Raw genomic sequence first — 11,829 nt, 5'->3', positions numbered from 1 at the left:
AAACGTCAAAGGGCACACTCTCGGAACTTTGAATTTTTTTTTTTTTTTTTTTTCACCAGTAAAGCAACGTTTTGAACTCCAAGATCAAAGAACTCACACTACTCGCTCGAACCGCGATTACACGACTTTGCACGTGGAAATAACTGAAAAAATTAAATTCGAGCATTATTTTTTATTTTCTTTTTCTTTTTTTTTCAACAAATTTCTTAACTTTGACACGTAAAAGTGAAAAATCTGTCAATTTCATGTTGATCGAGGCCTAAGTTAATGAAAATACTGTTTATTAGCACGCAGTATTGCCACATCAAAGGAACATGTTGAGAATTTCATTAAAAAATGGTTCACATGGCCTTTCTAAAACCTCATTTGACCCCATTGAGAGCGAACCCTTTGCTCACGACGGAATTTAAAGCAATTAAAAATTTTACCCCCCAAAGGCTTGTGCATTCAAGTAAGCTTTTAACCCAAAAACTACGAGCATAACAGCTTTCGGTTCTTCAAAAGCATACCTATATGGTAATTGCAATCCGCTTCCCATGCCAAAATCACAAGGTTCATTAGCTCATAGATTCACCTCAGTGGTATAGCAACGTAAAAGTACCTACACACAGTTTAGGAAAAACATCAGAATTAATACGCTGCCAATCAAATGAATGCCATGTGAAATAATTCGTTTCACGTTTGAAAGCTTTCAACTCTTATATTCTGCAATAGCTTTGGTAATGCTGTACAGATTCGAAATAACGAGATGCAATCCTGTTGAAGATGGTTCGTTGAAGAATCGCACTCGAAACTTTCATACAAAGCTCACTCGATACGAGAATTGGCCTCGCAAATTACTCACTTATGTTTGTTCGATGTACAGATCAATGTAGTTTTTTAAAAAAACGATTGTTAAAACGGTGCTCAACAGTTTCACAGATCGTCAGTGAATATCCGACTATTTTTCCGTAAAATTCGGCAAAACGAGCGAGAAGGGCCGCGCATCGATTCGCGGGGAGCAAAATTTATTCGGCTACTACCATCCGCATTGTACAGACGTGTAGTACGTGACGATACTCTTGGAAGAGAAAAAAAGAAAAAAAAAAAATAGACTTTCCTCGACAATCAAGTGTATTGGAACAGTGGCAACGAACCACGAAGTCGTTTACCAGCAATTTTTCTCTATTTACGTGCAATCTACGCTTTATTTGAAACACCGATGAAATATCCTCCGACGCATCCTGCCGACTACCAGAAATTGCGGCAATTTTCTTGCAGCCTCTTTATTTCTTCTTCCTTTCCCCTCCTCCGACTTTTCTTTTTTTTTTTCTTCTTTTCTTCGGGACTACGCGGCACACGGTATACATGTATGTATATATATATATATAAATATTTATCTGATCACTCGAAAGGTCAGAGCATTGTTCGAGAAATTGCGACAACCAACGCTCGGCTCTTGCTATAATGTACCCGCGTACGTGCATCTCTATATTATACATCTATGTGTGCAAAAGGCACCTACACACCGTATACCCATTCGTGCCGATGTTATAGTGCGGCAGCGAAACACACGCAACCCCACGCGTACATACGTAATGTATACATATACGTACATGGGAGTAAATGATTTCTATAATACCTATGTGAATTTCTAAGGGAGCGCCATAAGCACCCATGGAATGTACGTACAAATATATATATATATACCTTGTCTCTGTATCGAGATGTGCAACACTTGTCGAAGTAAAACTAACAAATGGGTGGACGGATGGAGGGAGAGAAAAAAACCGTAGCTGATATAAGTATATATATATATATACATCGCCTGATTGGCCAAAGCTAAAGTTTCGATAAAAGTTAAAAATAATCCTTTCAGGGACGTTAAGATGGAGGCATTTTTTTGCAAGGATAGAGTATTAAATACATTATTGTGTGTTTTTCTTCGTGTCGAGCAGCTGAGCCTGCTCTGGCTGAGCGCGGTCGCATTGACAGTTGGACTCGCGGACCTGCCGCCCGGCATCAGGCTACGCGCCAACGCCAACACATACCTGCCCCCGGACACGACCAAGGGCTACGACTACAACAAGCCCCCAGGGCCAGGCTTCCCGAGTCCAGGAACGACACCCGGCAGACCGCCCGTTGGACCACCGGCTCGACCGCCCACGGGACCCCCGGCGAGGCCACCCTCCACCCCCGGAGGCTACCCATCCCCCGGTGGACCTGGTGACGTAAGTACCCAAAATCTCATTGCTATACCCGTTCTTCCCAACAAAGATACCTATTACCCATCTAATCGTTGTTACAGTCTTTTGTGGGGCCATTTGTTAAATGCTACGAACGATAAAACGCGACTCAATCTTTTCCAAAGTGTCAATGTCGGTTGTCTGGCATCGGAAAATCTGGGAAAATGGACGGGCCTTGAAATTCATTGACAAACTGACGGGGTTTGATGTAATATTCCTGCCATTCACCGAAATTTCGTCACAATACGTTGCACACGATAAATTTGTCGGTCCGCGCAAACTCGGGATAAAGCTTTGCAGTCTATTGTGTGAGCTTGTAGTTAGGCGTGTGAAGCGGAAATTATAAACAAAAATGTATTTATAAATTGTTAAAGTGTTGTACTGATTGACTTCGCGAAACCCTTCTTCTAGCCAGGTGATAAATTCAATGGTAATTTACACCCCCCCCTCCCTCTAGGTATTGTTAATGTATCCTGAGAATTATTTGTCGCTGTAATCTAAAAAAATACATTATTTAACTCTAATCAACACTCTGTTGGGAATAAAAAACGTATTGTAAGAAATTTCACCCAACCTGTTTGATGCACGTGTTGGCACCCGCTATATTATACATCGGAATCGGGCTTTGCTGGGTAAATACATACGTTCAAGTATGTGTACGAACTACACGAAAGCCAGAGACTCTTTGTGCTCGAGAGGCTTTTGCGGGAGCGTAGGATCTTCACAAATAAGTATAACACCTCAAGGAAGTATGCAGCACGATATGCTCGAGCCCCGAGGCTGTACCTACCACCCCTTACAATACCGCAGCTTGTACGCGCTTTTGCTACCATCGTTGAGGTCCTATAACTTGCCGTCGCTTTTTTTTTTTTTTTTTTTTTCGCCTACTCTATACCTAGAAGCCCGTGCACGCGTACATATTATATCGGCTCTCGTGGATCTGAGAATAGTGCTCATATCGCTCTACTGCTGCTACTGCTGAAATATCGTGAGGATTTACGGCGCAAGCCTTTCACTCGGTGTTTCAAATTTTTTCGCCATAGTCGCGGAAAATGACGCGAATATTACGAAAAAAAACTTGTGGAAAGTTTTTCATCTATACTTATTGGAGCTAAAAAAAAAAAAAAAAAAAAAAAAAAAAAAAAAAGTAAGGTATCCGCAATATCCACAAGAAAAACCTTCGGCAAGTCGATGATCTGCACTATCATATGTACCTATACCTGCAATAAGAAATTTCAATTAACTGTGGGTTATCCACTTGAAATTTCATACGCGCAAATCCGTACCAACTATACGCGCATAAACGGCCAACTAATAAGCCAACGGCACCACGAACACGACCCACTAAGCTGTATATACAAGGGAGCGAAATTTCATTTAATTAACTCGGTCTCGAGTTCGCAAATTGCAGCACAAAATTCTAGCTGCCGTTCTTTGACTCCAATGTTTTTCAAAGCCAAACAACGACAGAGGTGCAATGGCAACGCGCTTCGAAAGAGGAAACGGAGAAATTCCTTCCACCCACCCGTGTGGCTTTTTTAGTCCGGAGTATCCATCCATCTCTTTTTCTGACCACCACAGAGACATCCCATACATCTCGCGCGCAACTTTGTTCCGGAAAACGCGTTGTGAAAAATACCACCCCACCAGTACACCCCTGCGTATTCATTTCAAGCCGCCCTCCCACCACTCTTTTTCCTCTCGTTTTACCTGCTCGGTCGGTGTAAATAAAATGGCAAAAAACTTGGCTCACTTTGCATTGTTGAAAAAAAAGTGACGAGGGCAATATGGAGATGCGAATCAAACGCTGGCCAGACTTTTAATAATAGTTAGCCAGGGGCAACCGTTATTATTACTACTATTATTATTTTATTTTATTTCATTTTTTTTTTTTTTTTTTTTTTTTCACAATCCCCTTACTCCCCATGGCGTTGACTAGATATATATTATATATTGCGTATAACAAAGTTTATGTATTTTTATCTCCTTTGCAGCCGAGCGACGCCATAGCGACCCACCCTCCTCGCCTCTAACAGAGAAAGGGAGGGAGAGCGCATCGGTTGATAATTTTTAATTACATCGACGCGGCACATCTATTTTTCACGTATAAGCTCCCGAGGTATTTCAAATGTGCGCTCGCGTTATGCTCCCCTGCGAGAGATGCGTTGCGTAAATCGATGTAACAGGAGCTGACGTGAACTCCCGCTGTATTTTAATAATGTCGCAACGTGGTGTGATTTTTTTCTATGTTTTTTTTTTTTTTTTTTTTTTTTTTTTTCCCTCCCATCTGCGTGTGTACCGTGTACGGAAAAGCGCAGTGCGTCGGCAACGGCAGGAGCTGCAGCTACGCAATTAAAATGATACTGGTAAATAATTTGCGAAACAAGGTTTTACGAAACTCGAACATCTCGGATGAGCGAGTCGCATGGGAAGATATACGCGAGGGACGCAATGGTGTGTACAACATGGTCAGGCGTACACGGACGTGTATGTAACAGCTCCAGCGACGAGGACGGGGATGGCTAATGGAACGTTTTTCCGACAAAAAGATTGAATTTCGATAGTTTACGTAAGCCCCCTCTCGGCGCTCGCACTTTATTTAAATTGCGAACGGAAAGCCACGCGCATCACGGGATACCTATATACGGATTGCCATGGTTGCATGGGCGCTCGCACGTATACATCGATGGATACAAGGCGTGGGAATTAACACAAGCGCAAATAATGGTGAAAGCCCTTATCTATGCATATGTACGCAGTCACGCGTAACACGAGGTAGACGAGTTGATTTTTTTTTTTTTTTTTCTCTCTTCACCCAAAGCTTCGAAATCACAATCGTTTTCGCGGGTAAAGTATCGGTCCCTCTATGCTCATAATTTGCCACCGTATGAGATAAATTCTGCAGCTGTCTTCGTAAAGTGGCTCGAGCTCGGTTTTAACGGGCGAGTGTATATTACGTGTGTTTGCGCTCCCGTGGGCCCAAAATTAATTTCGACTCGTTAAGTAATTGTGAATATTGTTTCGCGTGCATCGTAAATCACGCGCAAGGGTGCAATCAATATATTTTTCCGTTTCGAAGGTTTTTCGTGCCATCTGTTTAGTATGTTGTTTTTTTTTTACCAATTTATTGCAATCTGTGGAAATTAAATTAAAAGAAAAGTAGTACGTTCAACGTTTGGATATTAAAATTTTCGTTTTTTGTCGTAGAATAATATGTCAAGACCGGTCATCCATCGTGTATAGCAATGATTTTCCAAGAGGTTTTCCTCGCGATGTACTACAAGAAAAAAAAAAACGTTTACATTTATTCAATACCTGGGTTCTTTTAATGATAAATCTACCCACGTTATATTAGTTTGTTGATGTTGGAGGCATTTTTGTGTAATATTTACGAGGGATTCTGCAAAAAGATACATTTTTGGGACCAGTTTTAACAAGGTCTATGGATCTACTTTATTTTTCTCACTAGGTCTAAAAAATACGAAAAAAACTTTCTTCACACTATAGTTGTAGAAAGAAAAAAAAAAACAACCAGTTTTAGTCATTGTTTTGCAAACGCTGTACTTCTCGAGAAATCCCAAAGATTAAAAAAAAACAAAAACATTTTCTATTTGACGCGTAAAATTATTAAAAAATGCTCAACAATATGTGTAACAAGACACGAATCTTATGCCAGAATATTTTTTCTTGTCATTCCTAGGTCCAGTAGAAAAAAAAAAAAAAAAAAAAAAAAAAAAAAAAAAAAAAACGAGGTGCATCTTACATTAAGATTTAATCGAATTGTCTCTCAAGGCACTTTTCTCCCGGTATAGATCATGTGGATATCTGGAACAACCTTCGCATTGTACCATAAAAACGTTTTTTCACCCCGCAAATGTGAGATTTGAAGTAGTTAAACTTTTCCCTCTGTTGAAATTACCGCGTACAAAAAAAAATACCTACACACACAAGTGGAATTGTTGAGTGGTTCAAGAGCCGGGCACTGGGGTGAGAAGGACCCAAGATTTACTTTGAGCGTACAGCGATAAAAGAAGCGCCGTAAAACACCAGACCACAGATACATACATATTGTAGACACCAACAATGACTATTTTATAACAGAAGCCAAGTATATACAATACTCTACACAACGTTGTACACAGACGTTGTCGGTTGTGATGCTCGTGTACATAATATATACATGCATGCAAGGGTATAGTATGCTCGCGAGCCCTTATCTACAGGCCAACTTTGTTGGGACGCGTGCGAAAGTACAACTGCATTTGAGAGCACCTCGAGGCCTCCTTTAAGTACCCACTAGTTTTTTTTTTTTTTTTTTTGTTTTTTTTTCTCTCGCTCACACCTGCTTACATATATAATTACGTCACTCGCCTGTGTAGCTTAGAATACCACACATAAAGGCACTTTTACCGATGTGTATATTTTGGTATATACAAATAATCGAAGGGATGGACCGAAGTTAGGTAGGTATACACATAGACCTACACCCACACACGTGCCTATAAAAATTCGTACACGCGTTGTATACATCGGCAAGATTCAAAGCCATTGGTGTGTTGTACATTGTCAGGTCCGCGTGACGCTCGGTAATTAATAACAGCAGCAACAGCAGCCACCGCCGTCGAGAGCGGCTCTTTAATTTTGATCGATCGACCACGGGCTCTGCTCCTCCACCATATACATGTTTATATTATACCGTTGCCGTCGCAAGACAGCTTTTCCATACGTGTATGTACGTACACACACACACCAATCATAAGTCCGTATAACGTATAAGGACCCCGTGGAGGTATAATATATACTGGTTGTTGGCGATCACGACTCTCTCGGCACGAGGCTATAATTCAAACGGGCGTGTGTGGAGAGCTCGGCCACACTTTCTTTTGCTCGATGTATAAATACAGCGGTACTTACTTACCATGGGTACCTTGAATACTCGTCATCATCTTGGTTCTCAGGCGTTGAGTGTTTGCGCGAACTGTAAACGTCATTCTGTAAAATGGCCTTTTCATCATCTTACACCAATCTCGTAAATGGTACTTTTTTTCTGCTTGGCCGTGCGAAGGTTGGGCTCACATTATCCACCAATAAACTGAACAATTTGTTACCTCAAACTCCTTTCCTCCGCGTCAAGGGTATACGGCGCGTTTATCATTATTATTATCTTCTTCCGATAAAATAGAGATGCGTGACGTGCCCCATGTCTATATAATTACACGTATGGCATACAATATACAAATACTGGCCATCGTTATCATCATAACTAATGATCCTGCGTTTGTTGATGAAGCAGTTTCAGCCCTTGGATTTTTATGGTACACCAAAAAACATCCACATTTGATGTAAATGGCTATTGCAAGTGTATTTTTGCGTATTCAATTACGCACGAGTGCACAATGTATGCTTTTTACTAAGGTAAATTGATACTTTGGCGCTTCATTATACCGTGAAAGCTTCAAAGTACTGATATACGTACATGTAAAAAAAAAATGCCAACAGGACTACAATATTCGTATCACTTGTCACAGTAAACATCACATGGCGAGTAAACCACCAACTTTGACGATACCTTATACATTAAAATCTCATCTGAACGAGTATCCTATCGATTATACCTACTATGATCTAAATCAACATCCACCTTCCATTATCTCATCCAAGAATTAACATCCCCTTGAGTTGCTGTACTTTCTTCACCCTCTTCCACAATTCCAGCGATTACACAAAAACAATAAACAATAGAAGGCTCGCTAAAAGTCTCTCGTGCGATACGTATGATCTCTCTGTATCGATCGGCACTTATAACAGTCAACATGAAAGAACGGCAGACAGTAGCTTGCAAAACTATCGCTGGTAGGTACATGTTACGTGTACCTATGGAACAACGTTCGAAGGGTTTTCGTGCTGACGCTTCGTTCCCCGTGTGGAGCTTATCGCTTCCGGATTCGCGCGTCCACTGTACATAGCCGGGCGAGAACCGTCCGCTTGTGTATATGTATACATGTACGAGGAGTCGCGTGCCGGACGATCGCAAATTTCATAAGCGACGCCGTACCTTCTGTCCCACCGTATATACTTCGCGGTGGCCTCGCTCCCGTATTTATTGTCGGTCGCGAGCAATATAGGGCCCGGACCGGTCGCTAAAGTGGAGGGCTTAATGTCCCGCGGTGGTGCCGACGATCAGCCGAATAAATCATGCGCCCGACGTTGAGTTGTTACGTGTGCGTATATATATACATACGTAACAACCCTCGTGTCGTATACGGGTACACCAACGGTGCCCACCTTCGAGACTTCCAATCAGGGTCTATTGCGGTATGATATACATCGCGAGATGATATGTACCCACTGCCGCGTTTGTACTATAAAAAAACAAAAATAAAAAGAAATCATTTACGAGTCGCTGGTTTGTCAAAATATGGAACCAAAGGAGCTATTCCATTGTCAAAACGACGACTCTGTTCCCTTCGAAAGTAGCAGAACTGGCGTTAAAAAATGGAGGAAAAAATAATAATTTCTCTGAACTACCTGCTCCTTCGGAGGGTACAGTATCACTACCCAGTAAATTGGAGATCTGGTGACCTGATTACCGGTATATCGGTTGGATGGCAAGCAGCTGATTTTTCCAACAAAATCACCCGATCTCCAACTTGCTGGGCAGTGTTACCTGGAGACACCGAACGAACATCCCCTTGACCTTAAATCCAAATTAACATCAACATGGTTTCTTTTGCCCAACCACCGATGAACGGGTTTGCCCACACCCGTCCTTCCCACCGCGTGATTCACTTGAACGCGATGCCCCCGATTTATCAAATTGATCATCATACCACGTCGCAAGAAATTCTTAGGAAGAAGCCAACTCTCCGTGATGACGCGAAACAAAGCCTCCAACTGTATCTTCGCGATCGTGTGAGCCCAGCTTATAAATAACAGTGACTTCCTGCTCGAGAGAAAACGCAGTGCATGCAAAAGCGAAGAAAAGGCGCGAGGGGGTGGTGGTGGGTTACTAGACGAACACAGCCGTGAAATGAGAAAAAGGATAAAAAGTAGAAAAGGAGAGAAATGGCGGTGCGACAGGTAAATTGCCACGCTGGGCTCGGAGCGATTTGTGTACGCTCGTCGCCTGTTAAAACCAATGCACGTGTCTAGTCAAACCCCCCCACCACCAATCCCTCCCATTGTTTGACCTAGCCCAACTTAAATCTAAGCCCATGGTTCGTCACGCACGTCCACATCAGACCCAAAAAAAACAGTACTATCATACGGGCTTCCGCTTCTTTTTACACGTACTTGGTGTGTACACTCTACTCCGCAATGATTCGCGAGGAATGCAATTTCGACGTGACAGCTGTCACTCGCTACCTGACTGCGAGGCTATTTCGAGATTTTTTTTCCCCCTTTTTTTCTTCGACTGACATCAAGCGTCCCATTCATTTTGTATGAATCCACAAAGTGTTGGGTACGAAAAAAAAGGCAGAAAATTAAATGTCTCTCTGGCTCATCAAAATAGTACGTCGAGTTGCGGCAATCTCTTCCAATGGTTGGGTGAATTGACAAAAGCGATGCATTGAAATTTCATACCTTTCTTGCCGCCGCCCTTTTTGCAATATGCAGGCTTTTATTGCACCAACGGGCCAGCAATGTTTTACTCAAAGTGCTGGATATTAACAATTGAAAAATTAAATGCGGTAAGTGATAGTTGGGAAGCATTTGCCGGTATTATTTTTTATTCAAATTTATAAATGGTACCCTCATTCTATCGATTCTGAAAACACGCAGAAAGCTGAACACAAAGGCCCTAATAGTTGATTGTATAAATCTTTTGATAAACAAATCACGCCAAACTCAAATAAAACCCATGAAGGAAGCTCGAGGAAAAATTTTTAATACCAATTAAAAAAGCTTGAGACTTTTTTTAGTCAAAAAAAGAAAAAAAAAAAAAAAAAGAAAAAAAAGTTTCATCAAAATTAAAAATGAATTGTACCAATAGTCACACCATATGTATGCTACAAACTCACCTGCAATAATAATAATAATAATAATAATAATAATAATAGTAATAATAATATCAATGATAAATTATTTTTGCATTTAGCACGGCGGCGACCATGTGCACGAGCCCGGCATGCCCTTCGACTTCAACTACGCGGTGAAGGAGGACGCGTACGGGAACGACTACTCCCACAACGCCATCAGCGACGGGGACGTGACGCGCGGCGAATACCGGGTTCAGCTGCCGGATGGGCGCACTCAAATCGTTCGATACACGGCTGATTGGAAGAACGGCTTCATGGCCCAAGTTTCGTACGAGGGTACGCCGAGTTTCGGGCCGGGGGTCGGTACTGGGCCTCAAGGCCCGGGTGGTGGCAACGGCGTTGGAGGAGGCGGTGGTGGACCTTTCCAGGGATACTAAGCCATCGCGTTTACGTCTACGTGCACTTACGCCTTTGTAACAATGACGGAAACTGCCCCGTGCAATCAGTATAGCGAGCGAGTAGAGACAATTTTTAAAATTATATACATACCTACATGTAGCTATAGCCTCCGGCTATCCGATCGTTTTTGCGGATGACGATTGTCAAAGTTTTTGCAAATGCATTTTAAAATTTTTCAAACATGACTTGTCGTCATCGTGATTTTACTGTTGCTGTATTCGTCCTGATACCCATTCGCAGTTACTACCCCAAGACCTGCTAAGAGAGTCCGCGTGGATTTAATATGAGCTAATTTTTTTTCTCACATCTCAATTTTGCTTGTTTTTATATCTATTTTTTTTTTCTCGTGTATTTTTTATAATTGAGTAAAGGCTTCTACATCAAAAAGAAAGTTTTAATGTGAACTGCATAATATTAAAGCTGTCGGAGCTTTGTTCTTTTTTTTTTTTTTTTTTCTTTTCAGTTTAATTATATTTAAATTTTTCGGCGAGTCAGAAAAGGTATGCAAATGAAACCTTTTAGAGGCAAATGAGGTCAGTAATAAATTTTCATGGGTTTACTTTTTTTTTCATTTTAATTGACAACTTGACACCAAGTATTACTTTTTTTGAATTTAAAAACATTTTTTTCCATCCGCAGTATTTACACGTTTCAATAATACATGACTCTACACTAGTGAACAAAAAAAAAAAAAAAAATATATGGTAGAGTGTTAAACGATTCGGAAATTACGTAGGAAACAGTACTGTGTAGAAAACAGTATAAAACAGAAAGTAATATCATTTTGTATTCGATTTTTGTACGTGTATTGTACATTAGTAACAAAAAAATTGCATTTATATGCAATTATAGATATTTTTGTATTCGCAATTACACATTATTTATAACTATTACATTCATTTTGTTATAGAGCATAGTTTACCTTAGATTTATATTATTGTAATTATTTTAAAAACAGCTGACATAACAGTTAGATTATATTGTACAAAATAAATAAAATAAACGTCTTTGTGTTAAAATAAGCGTGTTATGTACCAAGTTACGAAAATTCAAAGTGACGTTGATGTAATTTACAACATCCGTGAATTTCAAAGGATCAAATGCACTTAAAATAATTGACAATCACACGAACTTGATGCTCGAGTAAATTTTGATTTACATAAACA

At 40.7% G+C, this 11,829-nt stretch overlaps 1 protein-coding gene across 1 annotated transcript; it reads left to right on the top strand.

The window, feature by feature from the left end:
• Positions 1-1,868: 1,868 nt before the first annotated feature.
• On the top strand, positions 1,869-10,641 carry LOC106635948 (uncharacterized). Its single transcript, XM_089589748.1, has 3 exons — positions 1,869-1,895; positions 1,938-2,210; positions 10,324-10,641. The coding sequence occupies exons 1-3, from the start codon at positions 1,869-1,871 to the stop codon at positions 10,639-10,641; spliced, it is 618 nt and encodes a 205-aa protein (XP_089445874.1).
• The last annotated feature ends 1,188 nt before the right edge of the window (positions 10,642-11,829 follow it).

Source organism: Copidosoma floridanum, unplaced genomic scaffold (assembly GCF_036245765.1).
Source record: "Copidosoma floridanum isolate Cflo_tuat_1 unplaced genomic scaffold, Cflo_Japanese_pri ptg000009l, whole genome shotgun sequence".
NCBI classification, from domain to species: Eukaryota; Metazoa; Arthropoda; class Insecta; order Hymenoptera; family Encyrtidae; genus Copidosoma; species Copidosoma floridanum.
This window is presented reverse-complemented; position numbering and strand designations above follow the sequence as displayed.

Coding starts and splice junctions, on each gene's coding strand:
- LOC106635948 (XM_089589748.1), top strand. CDS start 1,869: ATGGAGGCATTTTTTTGCAAGGATAGA. Junction 1,896..1,937: donor CATTTTTTTGCAAGGATAGA/GTATTAAATACA, acceptor CGTGTCGAGCAG/CTGAGCCTGCTCTGGCTGAG. Junction 2,211..10,323: donor CCCCCGGTGGACCTGGTGAC/GTAAGTACCCAA, acceptor TTTTGCATTTAG/CACGGCGGCGACCATGTGCA.